Source organism: Engystomops pustulosus, chromosome 2 (genome assembly GCF_040894005.1).
Source record: "Engystomops pustulosus chromosome 2, aEngPut4.maternal, whole genome shotgun sequence".
Taxonomy (NCBI): Eukaryota; Metazoa; Chordata; class Amphibia; order Anura; family Leptodactylidae; genus Engystomops; species Engystomops pustulosus.
In genome coordinates, this window is record NC_092412.1 from 57,805,897 (window position 1) to 57,819,355 (window position 13,459).

A 13,459-nucleotide genomic window follows, 5' to 3' on the forward strand; every position below is an offset into this window, starting at 1 on the left:
ATTCGCTAACCTGAAGGCTAGAGGGAGCTGTTGTGCTCTGCTGTAGTGTTCAAGCCGTGTGCTGGAATCGGGATTTCTGCTGCACAGATAAGAAAGAAGTTGAAAGATGTCTTCTCACTTAGAGCTGGAAGGTGATGGGTCACTGTGTGTGCTGCGTTTGGGATGTGTCTGTACAGTGTGCGCTGCCGGCAGAAGCCAGGGATGGAGGCTCTTCAGGGCAGGGGCTAAAAGTTTGGAAAAGTTAATTTGTCCTGCATTGCAAATGTATAAAGATGAGATATGTCACTGATATGGAGCTGTATAGCTTTATAATAATATAGAGAGAGCAGCAGAATTGTCAATTTGGGTCTTGATGACCTGATGAATATATCACTTGTAGGAGATGTGCATTATAGGGATATGCAGGGGTTAAAAAATAAAATATACCAAATGTTCATAATTATATAATGCAGATTTTAGACTTTTCATATATCAAAAGCTTAAATTTGTGGGGGAAATGATTATGATTAAGCCTGCGCAGATTTTCTCCAGATCTCAATTTATACAGAAATTGTCCCCCACTTGAACATACCACAAGGCCAAGTCCAGGCAGAGCGGAAGTGTTTTTTTTTAGCATGGCGTAACTTTAGGATTTCAGTATGTGGATAAGATTTGTTTAAATTCCGTTCACTTTGCTGCACCTTAAAGGGGTTTTACCAAAAGTTATGGCCTATCCACAGGAGATGGGATAACAAGCTGATCGGTGAGTGTCCCATTGTTAGGACCTCTATTAAACCAGAGAAGATGGTTTTGTTCTCATTCATAGGTTTAGCTCCATTTAATTGTACAAGAGTATTAGAAATCTCTAAGCACAGGTATCGGTTATGTTGGCATTCCCATGTCCCATCTGTGGCAATTTCCAACACTCTCATACTAATGAATGGAGTGGCATGACACATGCTTGACCTGATGCTCCACCCATTAGTGAAAACATGATCCCCATTCTCCTGATTGATGGGGGTTCTGTAGTTGGTCCCTCACCCATCAGCTTGTCATCCCCTATCTATCATGTAGCTTGTTAAATAAACCTAAGTTCACACTAATATTCAAACCTCCCACCCTTGCCTCCATTAAAAAAAAAAAAATGGAGATTTAACGTATCAATGAAAAATCCCATTGACGTCAATGTAAATGTCATCCATTGTGTTCCGTACGGCAAGTATCCCTTATGTGTGGGTTGTTTCAAACAGAGAAAAAGTACTTCAGCTACCATCATTTTTTTTCTATCCAAAAAACGCATTCATAATGGATACCTGCCTGACTGATCATATCGAATGACATGAAATTTACATTGATGTCAATGAGATTTTAAGGCCGCGGTCACACGTACCGCTAGGCGTCCGTCATAACGCGACGCTAGCGCACAGGGGGAGGTCCTCGGCCCGAACGCACATGCGTTTCCAGGGAAACGCATGCGATTGTTAAGCCGATCGCATGCGTTTCTCAGGAAACGCATGTGCGTTGGGGCCGAGGACCTCCCCCTGTGCGCTAGCGTCGCGTTATGAACGGACGTCTAGCGGTACGTGTGACCGCGGCCTAAGTGATAAGTTAAAGAGGAACTGTCACCCAGAAATTCGGCACTAGGAGATGAGGGGGCCGTCCAAGGCGCTGGCTCTTCCCTCGCTCTTGCTCCATAGCTCGGCGGCAACTGCCACCTGTAATGCGGCAGTCACTGCCCCTAATCCTGCCCACAATCCCACCCCCCTCATGAATACAGGAATAGAGGCTTGAAGGGAAATGTAAACATAGCCTTAAAGGGGTTTTCCCACAAAAGAAAATTCTCAAATCTCAATCCCCTAGTGATGTTTACACAGTAAAGATCATTTTAACTCCTTACTTTACAATTTTACTCGGTTTTATTGCTGTTTAAGCTCCTATCACTCAGGGTGCAGTCACACGTCACGCGTTTAAAAAAGAGTGATCTGCCTAATTAAACAGATGTTAACACTTGTGTTTACAAAACCCACTTGTTAACATGTTGTTAACACATGCATTTGTTTACACAATGTTTTTCACATTAACAGCTGTTTAATTAGGCAAATCATCTCTTTTAGCTGTTGCTGAACGCATGCGTTAAACACTTTGTGTGACCGCACCCTAAGTGATGGTCAGTGTAATATTTTAATGAATGGAGCAGCAGGTCAAGCGCCCCCTACATGCACCTTTTATTATTTATTACAGTGTTGGAAATAGTTGAGTGTTGTTTTTAGTAATTTCCTACAGTCTCATGTGCAGTAATAGAAGAAGCAGGATGCATGCTTGACCTGCTGCTCTAATCATTGGGAAGAACAGGAGTTCTTCGTTGTGGGGCCCATCAGTCGGGGCCCCAACAAATACCACGTTATACCCATTTGTGTGCTTTAGCGAACTCACAGCATCTTAGTATTCTATAACATAAATTGAAATATACTGAGTTGCACACTATACCCTATTGGGAGCTGCCCCACAGTCTCGGACCAATCCCACGTCCGAACATAAAGTATATATAAAAAAAAAATTTTCAATCTGATCGGAGCTCCTTTTAAGTCTTTTCAATGTTCTTTGACAAATCCACATTATCGTTCCACTCTCACTCCTCAGAAACCTCTCTGGTGTAGCTCCACACAAATAGGCATCAAGATGAGAATAGACCACTGTTCAGACGATTCAGCTGCACTTTCCTATATCTCGTAACCACTCAAGCAATTACGGGGCTACTGTAGAAAAGATTTAGGCAGCAATAGTGTAGTATGTCCAACCAAGTAAAAATGTATTCAGATAAAAACATACTCACAAAACAAAGGTAAAAATGCGCATATAAAAATCCACCATGCGGACGCCAGTCTCGCTAGTTCGCCCGACCCAGGGTTTCGCTACCACGGCTTCTTCCGGGGTGTTGCTGGCTAATGTCCTTCGGGTCTATTTTATATCAACCTTAAGACCCAATTTTCAAATTTTCTATAACATAATTACAGCCTCGATGCTGGGTTAATGTCCTTTATTTGAGCAATGATCTGCATAGGCTGTGGTCACACGTACCGCTAGACATCCGTTCATAACGCGACGCTAGCGCACAGGGGGAGGTCAGCCCCCTGTGTGCTAGCGTCGCGTTCTGAACGGACGCCTAGCGGTACGTATGACCGCAGCCTTAGTCTCTTCTAATGTGACCTTTACCATTGGGTTACATTTTCCACCTAAACCTCACACCCACCATACATATGAGTACATTGATGAAAGATAAACCCTTTTCCTCACATATGACAATTGGATACATTCACACGACCGTATGGGGGACGTAAGTACGGACTCAAGCATCCCCCATAGATGACAGTGGCCGCCACACACACGTGGCACCCTACCATTCCGTGTACGGGAAAAAGATAGGACAGGTCCTATCTTTCCCCGTGTTACGGCCCATACACCATGCATATCTATGGAGAGGAGAGGGGCATATGTTCGTGTAAATGCAGACTATGGTCTGTGAATTTTTTTTTAGATGAACAATCGTTTAGATAAACATTCGGCCATCTCTGCGAACATTAATGTCCGGACTAGCTTTGGCTTTCTTTGAAATTATGCATCAATGATCCACAAATGGTTGTGAGATTAGCCCAGATCTAAAAACCAAGATAATAGTCTACGAACAAATGGCAAATGTAAAACATGGCTGTCTCATTGTTATGTAGAGGAATTGGGAACATCTTTTTACTATTGACTTTAAGTGATTTTCTAGGAAAATGTTTCCCATATAACACAACTATCAGCCTTGGAAGAAATCTTCTTTAACCCTTTAAGGACACAGCCCTTTTTTTGTTTTTTCACTCCCCACTTTCAAAATTCAATAACTTTTTTAATATTCTGCATACAGAATAACAACTAGTACTTCCTAGTGACGGTATTTAATATCCAATACCGTGTACTGGGAAGCTTTAAAAGAATTCCAACAAAAACTATTTGCACCATTTTCTTTTGGGCCCTGTTCTTATAGCTTTCACTGTGCGCTCCCCTTACATAGGTTTTATTATATTTAAGTAGATTTAAACAATTTTAATCTTTTGTAAAAAAAAATAAATAAATAAATAAAATAAAATTTCGTAATTTTGCCTTATTCTGAGACCAATAACCTTTTTATACTTCGATGTACGGAGCTGTGTAAGCTGCATTTTTGCGGGATTAGATAAAGTTTTCAATGCTACCATTATAGGGACTGTATGACCTTTTGATCGTTTTCTATTAAAATTTTGATGTGTCCAAAATGGCAAAAAAGTGGCGTTTCAGGCATTTGGAAGCAACTTTCCATTACGGGGTTACTTTTGGGGAATAAGGATACCTAACATGTTTAGGATTTTTTATTGTTTATTTTTATATCAGTTCTAGTGAACTTCAACTTTTAGGGCGGTTTTTTTAACTTTTTTTTTTTTTTTTTAACTTTTATACATTTTAGACCCCCTACTATATACTGCAGTATAGTAGTATATGGGAATTTTATACATGACTTGTTACAATGTGCCACTGGTATGTTGTAACAGATCTACAGAAATTACAAGTCCAGGGGTCTTGTGAAGACCCCAGAATGTCATGGCAACTGATCTACGCTCCCCTATGACATCATGGGGAGCATAGATCATATACCAAGATAACAGCCCACGAGCCTCCATCTGTTACATGCGGATGCCTGTTAACACTCGCAATTGTTGCCAGCACAGATCGAAAGTGTTTGCTGCATTATGCAGCAAACACCTCATGTGTATGAAGAGGGTACAGCCTGTGAAAAATACATGCAATACTATGTAATGGACAGCCATTATTTTAACAGACCAATCCACTAAAAAGCAGACCATGTCCTGGTCAGAACCATTCTTCATGGATCATTCATAGAAAATAATTCATAACTGGTGCCTTACAGAAGTGTTTGGTCACGTTTGTGTGCAGGTGGCTTAAAGGACATCTGCCATCAGAATATCTGATAGTAGATTTTTATACTCGCCTCCCTGTCCCTTGCAGAGGTGCATTAAGCTGGTTTTAGAATGTCTAAGCAGGTCACTGTTTCAGAGAAATAAGTTTATTAAAAATATGTAAATGAGCCAGAGGCCTCACCGGCTCTCCTTCTGCAGTTTTCATGTTATGCGAGGTCATAGCAGTGACTCTATACACTCTGCTATGATGACACATAGTGCAGGAACTGCAGTGGAAGACCCGCATTACGTCGCCAACTCGCAACGCGATGTGTGGGCGGAGCTAACTGGATCGAGTGCCATGCATAAATACTAAAAATAATATCATTTACATATTTAAAAAAAATGTATTTCTGTGAAAAAGTGATTTGCTAAGCCATAATAAAACAAGCTTAAAGAGAACCCGTCATGCAAAATAACCCCCCTAAACTAAATATATTTTCATAAACTGCCATTAGAGAGCATTGCCTCTATCCCTTCATTGTCCCTCTACAGGCCTGTAAACCTAAGCAATGAGGTCCTAAAGCTGTATGCAAATGACCTGTGAAATGTCCAATGAATCATTAGCATATTCAAGCTGTCCACTCTATTCATGAGTGGGAGGCACAGCCACACCCCCAGTGCTTGACTGACAGCATGTATAATGATGTGAGGCTGTATAATGATGTGCTTCCTGGTGCTGGTGGCCACGCCCCCTGCAGCCTGTGTGTGCATGTGTGTGTGTGTATAGGAGAGATACAGCAGCTCCAGGCAGCCATGTTACAGCAGAACATGTCAGATTCATGTGTAGCTGATGCCTGTGTCTCTCACCTGTATATTAGGAGGATGCAGCATGTCAGCAGATGCAGCACACACACTAGCCATGCTTTACTATACATTACACACAGACATGAGCAGGGGGAGGAGAGGGGAGGGGTAACAGGGGTGACATCACTGCCTCTGACCATGTGACCAGCCTCATTTACATGATAAAAAATAGATGATTTTACAATGAATAATGTATGAAATAACTAGATAAAGGCTGGGATGGGATCCTTGTGAGCTGCTCCAACAGGTAATAGTGACAGGACTAGTGGCAGAGACCTGATGACAGGTGTCCTTTAATACACTGGGACGGGAAGGTGAGTATAAACATCACATATTCTGATGGTAGATGTCCTTTAAAACGGATTACACTGGAGTTATAGTGCTCATTTTGTGTACTTTGTTTTGACTAGTATACAGAGAGATATTTCTTTGAAATATTTACATACATTAATAGATCATGTTACTAACTTTAAGAGCTGTGACTAGATCTATTTTTTGAGGTGACATTTCTGCCTCTCATTATAAAGAGTGTCAAGGCTCAGAGTGCCTGTTGTACATCCAGTCAGAAGGTTTGGGGTTGCTCTATTACCTTTTCACGGTTAATTTATCACTGTACATATGGAGGACATTTATGGCTAGCAGAAAGTAGTGATATCCATACAGATTATGGTGGATGAACTTTTGCCAAACCTGAGAATTTTGGCATAGCCGACAACTAATGTGGCAAAGAGTGGGCATGTTGGATATCCGTATCACAGAAACTTTGCGGTCATCGCTGCCCCCCATCTCCTCTCTCTCCTGTCCTAACCTGGCTACTAACCATTATAACCACAACCATAAAAGAACCCTGAATGAGGCGGCACCTCCCTCAGTCCAAAAATTTCAACACAGTTGTCGGCAATTTTGGCACACGACCCAAACGTTTCCTTCGGCATTGCCCCATGAGTGCTGCATGTCGGTGGAGAAAATTGCGCCATTCTGCACTTTCATGCTTAGAACTTGTAACACCATTCTCCATCTCGCCAAACAGGTCTATTTCACTAATCTAATATCCTCTCTCTCTAACAATCCTAAAAGGCTCTTTGATACTCTTTATTCCTTACTAACACCAAAGGTTAGGCCACCTGTTACAAGCCTTGGGGCTGAAGATCTGGCCACCTACTTCAAAGATGAAATTGACTTTATTCGTCATATCCCAATCCACCAACTCCATTAATCCGCTTCTCTCTGCTACTTCGCCCTGTTCACTCTCTTCCTTTGAGCTAGTCACAGTGCAAAAAGTGTCCAGGCTCCTCTACTCTGCTCGCCCCACTACCTGCATCAGTGGACAGTTTTTGATGTCCAAACCAGGAATGGTGTAAAAGTAGGAGGAGCAGTAGCACCAATCAATTATGTCTCAACCCATTATCATCCAACACCTGCTTTTGGCTTCAAAAACTGCAGCTAAAAAAACTGAATGTGTGGACGTACCCTCAACGACTTGTACCGTTTTCATTTTTGTGTTTCCAATTTTCACTCCCCACCTTCAAAAGTCTATAACTTTTTTATTTGTCCATTTTTGCAAATCTGTGTGAGGGCTTGTTTTCTGCATAACACATTTACTTTATCGTGACAGTATTTAATATTTTATTCTGTGTACTGGAAAGTATGTGTGTCGGGGGGGGAGGGGGGGGTCCAAATGCAGTGAAATTGGTGAAAAAAGCACTTTTGCACCTTTTTCTTGTGGGCTCGTTTTTTAAGGCACCTACACACTGTAATAGATCTGCATAAATGACTCAGCCTTGGGTCCTATAAAGACTGTCATGGTGATGGATCGGCGCTCCTCGATGACTCGGGGAGCGAGGATCAAAGCCAATATGGTGGCACCCATGCGCCGTCGGGTCTTGACTGCCACTGCCAGCACCACTCAGCCCAGGAGCCCTCTTCATACAACTTTAACGCACCTGTGACCTATTAATACATCACAATAATAAGAAGAAATTACAGTATATGTTGAAACAGAATTTCTTACTGTTTAATTTGGCAGGCTTGCTATTAAGAATCATTGGTAAAGTAAAGTCATTCCAAAGAACTACGGTAACGTAAGAGAATAAATAAAAACTTGGCAAAATAGAACAATTCAAGAATTTGTGTGTTTCCTGTGTATGTTTTTTGCTTATTTTTGGTGCTTAATGAGCTTTGAGTATTTCCTATTTCTCAGTTTATATGTCGATAAAAACAAACATAATTCTAAATATTAAAATGTGAATTCTGTACTATAGGACTATACTTACTGGCATTAATGAAAACTGCTGTATCACTTTGATGGCTGCTGCACTTGAACTTGTGCTTGGGTTATTCCAGGGTTATTCCTGCTATAGAAGGAATGTCAATCATGTCCCAATATTGCAGCTATGCCGCGTCTCACCAGTAGGAGGGGCTTTTCCAGCAGCTGCTGCTGGCCTTATAACTTCTGCTATAAATATCAATGAGCCAATGACTGCAGCCACGGGCTATGTGTGCTGCCATTGAACTTGATAGGGTTTTAATCAAACTTGTAATTTCAGCGACCATCTCAGTAGGGATTTACCTCTTCTTCACCGTTTTTCAGCTCAGCAGAAAGAAAAAGAATTTGACTGGTCAGTAGATTTTAGGTTTATTTTATTTGCATTTAATATTCACACGACCTTTGATAAGGTTGTAGCTTTTTGTATGGGTTGCATGTATGTATATGATACAATAGGTGCACTGTGTTAAGCTCATTTACAAAGAATTTTAAAATGTGTGTATTTAGTTAAAAGCTTTACTTCCCTTTCCTTATTCACAACCTTTGTGAAGTAATGTTTGCATTCCAGATTCTCAATTTTTTTCAATGCTCCTTACGGTAGTTTGACACAGCTGTTTAGTACATAGATGTGCAGTGCGAGTGAATGGGATTCATACATTCCCTATTCACACCAAGTGGGTGATTGGCACACCAATTTGTAGTTCACCATCACACTGCATTATTTTTTTTTACTTTTGAATGCAATTTCACAAAAACTGATAGATATACAGATTGTTTTTAGTGGATTTTTCAAGGTTTTTTTCCCCCCCCAAATATTTTACTATAAAGCGTACACATAAGAACAACATAAGAAAAAATGCTTGTAAAAATAAAAAAAAAATTAAATTAAATGTCACTGCTGTGTTGTCTTTGTATATGTTATGTGAATGATGCCATCCAGTGCCTTGTATCATCCTCAGGAATCAATCACACATCTGTTTTAAAGTTAACATCCGTTTAATATCCATGATTTCCAATGTAACAAATCTTTGAAGCTATTTTTTCAGAAATTAATAAAGCAGTAATATTCTTCATCAATTATAACACTGCCTTTTTTCTGCCTGATTCTTTCTCCTGTAGTGAGCAGTGTATCTTAATTCCTGTACACAGCATAGAGATAAGGAAAAGAGGCTAAATGGTTACTCTTTCCATACCTAGAAAATATTTCCCTTAAAGGGGTTATCCGGGTGTTAAAAATTACTGAGGGCCAGGCTGGGGTGGGCTATTTAAACATAATAAACATCTACTTACCTCATCCGGTGCTGCTGATGTCCCGCACCACGGTCCGTCTCCTCTGTGCGATTACAAGGGTGCACAGGGAGCTTCCAGCCAACACCATCTCCCAGCGCTAACAACGCTGAGACATAGGGACGGATGGGAGGAGCCGGCCACATAGCGGACTGGAAGCTCCCTGTGCGCAGCTTCTGTGCCCCTGTAAACAAACAGGGGCACGCATCAAGCGGACCGCAGCGCAGGACGTCAGCGGCGCCGGAGGAGGTAGGTACACCTTTATTATTTTTAAATAGCCCACCCCAGCCCGGCCCTAAATAATTTTTAACACCCAGATAACCCCTTTAATGATTCAGTTCTCTGAGGAGATTAGACTGTACATACTTAGCTATCTCTCGGGTTGCTTTATCTCTCAGCTTTCATTGGATACAGGACAGAAAACTAATTCATACAAACTGCTAAAATATGGAAGAAAGAGGAAAAAGGACACGGCAACAGATTTCTTTAATAAAGTATTAGTATCGACTGCACTATTCATTTATAACGGATGCTGTAAACTTACAATGGCACTTAATTAAATACCAGGGCTGTAATTCATATCACGTTAAATAGGACCTGTCAGTTTTTTAGGCTATTACTTTGCTCTTCCTACTGAATATTTTTGACAACTGGGTGTTACTATTTTTCACCAAAGTAGTTTTCCCTTCACATGTCTGAGACCGACAGCACCGACTATGGTAAAAATTTGTGTCCATTCGTAACACCACTCACACCATTCATTTCCACGAGGAATGGTACAATACAAAATTGTAATTTGGAGAACAAAAAAATATTAAAAATAAAGAAGTCAGTTTATACTTTTTATTCCCTTTATGTCCCAAATATAGTTTTGTCTTGAAAAGCACATGCAAAAACTTGAAATGGAAACACACCCATAAACTGTGCACTTCTTATAATTGCTCCTGATAACAGCAGTTTATCTTTCCACTAGTGTCAGGCAATGTATTGATCTCTTCCACAGAAGACAAGCTCCACATAAATGCTGGCTTTAACAAGAACAAATATTGTAACTCTGAATTTTTACACTACACTGTTGCATTATGGCTGTGGTGCGTACAAAGTAATACTATCGTAAAACCTTCAAGGAAATCTACCATAAAAATCAAGCATGATAAACCACGGACACTTACTCATAGATCCAGGCTCTGTAACTGTCGTAATTTTCTTATATGTGTTATCCATGACCTCCTTCCCTTTAAAATCAACTTATTATGCTAATGGTTCAGAAAGGCTCTGGGGGGTGTTAGCTTTTGATGCTACAGCACAGAGGGGCTTTGGTAACACATCCATAGCACTTCTGTCTCATTAGCATAATTTTAGAAGTAAGAAGATTTACACAGTGTTAGGATCTATGAGTAGGTGCCCCTGGTTTATCCTGCTTGATTTTGACAGTAGATTTCCTTTGAGCCGATGTGCTAACGCAACGCTAATGCACAGGGGGCAGTTCTTGGCCTGAGCGCATATGTGTTTCCAGAAAAACTCATGCCATCAGTAACCAGACCAACCAGACAGTGTCCTGTATTGTTTAAATGCAGTGCACCGGGGGCTGGTTAACAATCACATGCGTTTCATTGGAAATATATATATATGTATATACAATGTAGCCAAGTACCAACCCCCATCTGCAAGCGTTACATTATGTAATGCAACTCTAGTGGCATGTGTGATCACGGCCTTAACCTCAATGACCTCAGATGACCTTGAAAATGAAGGTGACGTGATGCACCTTGTGGTCTCAAGCAACACTGCAGGAAAAACTGAAGATGCGGCATCCGTAGGGTAGTGCTGCGGTCCCTTTATTTATAGGGTAATCCTGAAAACATTACCTTGAAGCCAGCTTCCCAGTGGATGTACTTGTAATGGGTTAAATCTCTTCTAATCTGGCTATTTGCTGCAGGTTTATTTCAATCAATGCTGCAGGTTTTTGTCGCTGCCTTTACCACTTGCAGTGCAAAAAGTGAAAGCACAATAGTATCCACAACAACTGGTATTTCCTAAAAAAATTATGGGCAGAATTTAGAAATTGGACAAGCATTTGCTGATTTCTAATGACAGAAGCAGCTGGCATGTTCTCAGTGCACCCAGCATGACAGCATCATGTACGGGCAATGCTCTTCTCATTTTTACATTAGAAAAAATTTTTTAGTAAACCTAGAATTTGGGCATCTTGATATTTTGCGTTTATTGTAATGATTGGTATGGATGAGCTGAATAATGGACCATTCCTCTGTGTTGGCTCCTTCTCCGCTGTGCCTGACCAGATTACTGAGCGCTGGTTTCTTTGTCTTTGCTGCCAGCCATGAACCTTCCTGAACAGCATCTTCCCGGCACGTTTGCTGTTCTTTCTTGTGTGGAGCCTGTTTCTCGCTTCCAGTCTTGCAGTTGTAATGAATGCAGTCATAATATAATAGCCGATAGGCTGGAAAATCGCTCCAGAAGGGGATTTGTCATAGAGCATACCTGACTCTGAACATCTATTCTTTTACCATCAGATAACCTGGACGAGGAGGTCTTCACCGCTAGTGACACAGCAACTGGTAAGATACATGTTTTATTATGTGTTTCTGGATAAAGCAAAAAATTAAAATGTATAATATTTTTACTGACAAATGATATGAACTAAGAAATCTGGCCATAAATGCAACAAAAATGTTCAGGATTTTTGTAGCATTGCTCAGCAATGATCATGGTCATGTTACATTTTCTTGATAATTTAGGTAAATTTTTATTTAAACTTGACATTTTCGCGTTTTATGTTGTGAAGGCTCCAGCCATTGGCAGATGTAAACATTGCAGCTGCTGCTGAACTCACACATGGCCTTCCCCTACCTACGGATGACGGATCAGGACAGTGGCCATATGATTTTATAAGATCTTATGGTGTAACAGATGCTAGAGATAGAGCATTTAACCTGTATTTCTTTTATGTCTTAAAGGAAACCTACCATCAGAGATCTACCTAAAAATGTATATCCAATGATAGGTTTCTACTATCTACCTGACCCGTATATTGCCCCTGTGTAATGTTTACATTGAGTAGTTGCTGAGAAAATATCTTTTATTTATGTAAATAATAGGCAGAGGCTACAGGGGCGTGGAGTAGCCTCTCCAGGGAGCCGGAGCGAAGGCTATTCCATGCCACAGTAGCCTCAGACGATCCAACCTACCAGCGCCTACAGTATGGCACTATGTAGGGATTTTACTCCTCATTCATTACAATGTGCTGATAGCACATTGTAATGAATGGGTTAACTATTATTTATTTATATAGCGCTCACAGATTACGCAGCGCAGCACAGAGCTGTGAGTCCCCCATGGGACTCACAATCGAATCAACCTACCTGTATGTTATAGATTGTGGGAGGAAACCAGAGGACCTGGAGGAAACCCACGCAAACACAGAGAGAACATACAAACTCTTTGCAGATGTTGACCTGGATGGGACTTGACCCCAGCGCTGCAAGGCTGTAGTGCTAACCACTGAGCCATCATGCTGCCCCTTATTCTTTACTGTTAAATTATTATGTTAACATGTAATTATTAGAGCCCAGCCATGGGCAGATGTGGGAGTAATGACATTCATTGATTTTAGCCTGCAGTGCAGATCACCACGTCTATGTATAGTGACATACATTATCTAGCCCCATATCTCCGAGCTTTGTATGTGTCCTCTTACGCTGCATGACTTGTATTTGTTTATTTGGCCCCTACAAGTGGAGTGCTATGAATAACGGATCATGTTTGGCTGACTCTGCGGAGAAGGTAACCTGTAATGACATTTTGACTTGTCATTCTGAGGGATAGTGTGACTTACAAAACAGCGCAGGACTCTCTGCTCGGCCTCACTCTGCTGGCTGCTCGGAAGGAGTAGGAGCTGCTTTCATGCAAGAACTTGTGTTGCTTCACAGATAAGACAATGTTGCGTGGATCTCACCACCATGATGCCCAGAGTCTGGGAGTGGGCAAAGCTATTGCTGTACTTACTTCAGGAGGAGATGCTCAAGGTAATCCTTCTTATTATTTTATATACTACAATGTAGTGTTATAATTATTATCAAGCATATTGGTTATTCCAGGCTCAGCT

At 41.0% G+C, this 13,459-nt stretch overlaps 1 protein-coding gene across 2 annotated transcripts in view; it reads left to right on the forward strand.

Annotated features, from left to right (window-relative positions):
* Nucleotides 1-41: 41 nt before the first annotated feature.
* PFKM (phosphofructokinase, muscle) overlaps nucleotides 42-13,459 on the forward strand; it is a 55,219-nt gene continuing 41,801 nt past the window's right edge. The window contains exons 1-3 of one of the 2 annotated variants that reach the window (XM_072134735.1): nucleotides 42-131; nucleotides 11,868-11,912; nucleotides 13,284-13,379. In XM_072134735.1, the coding sequence (XP_071990836.1) occupies nucleotides 107-131; nucleotides 11,868-11,912; nucleotides 13,284-13,379 (166 nt within the window). In that variant the 5' untranslated portion in view covers nucleotides 42-106. Of the gene's footprint in view, nucleotides 132-8,257; nucleotides 8,399-11,867; nucleotides 11,913-13,283; nucleotides 13,380-13,459 lie in introns of those variants that run through there. The other variant, XM_072134734.1, reaches the window with a different exon arrangement.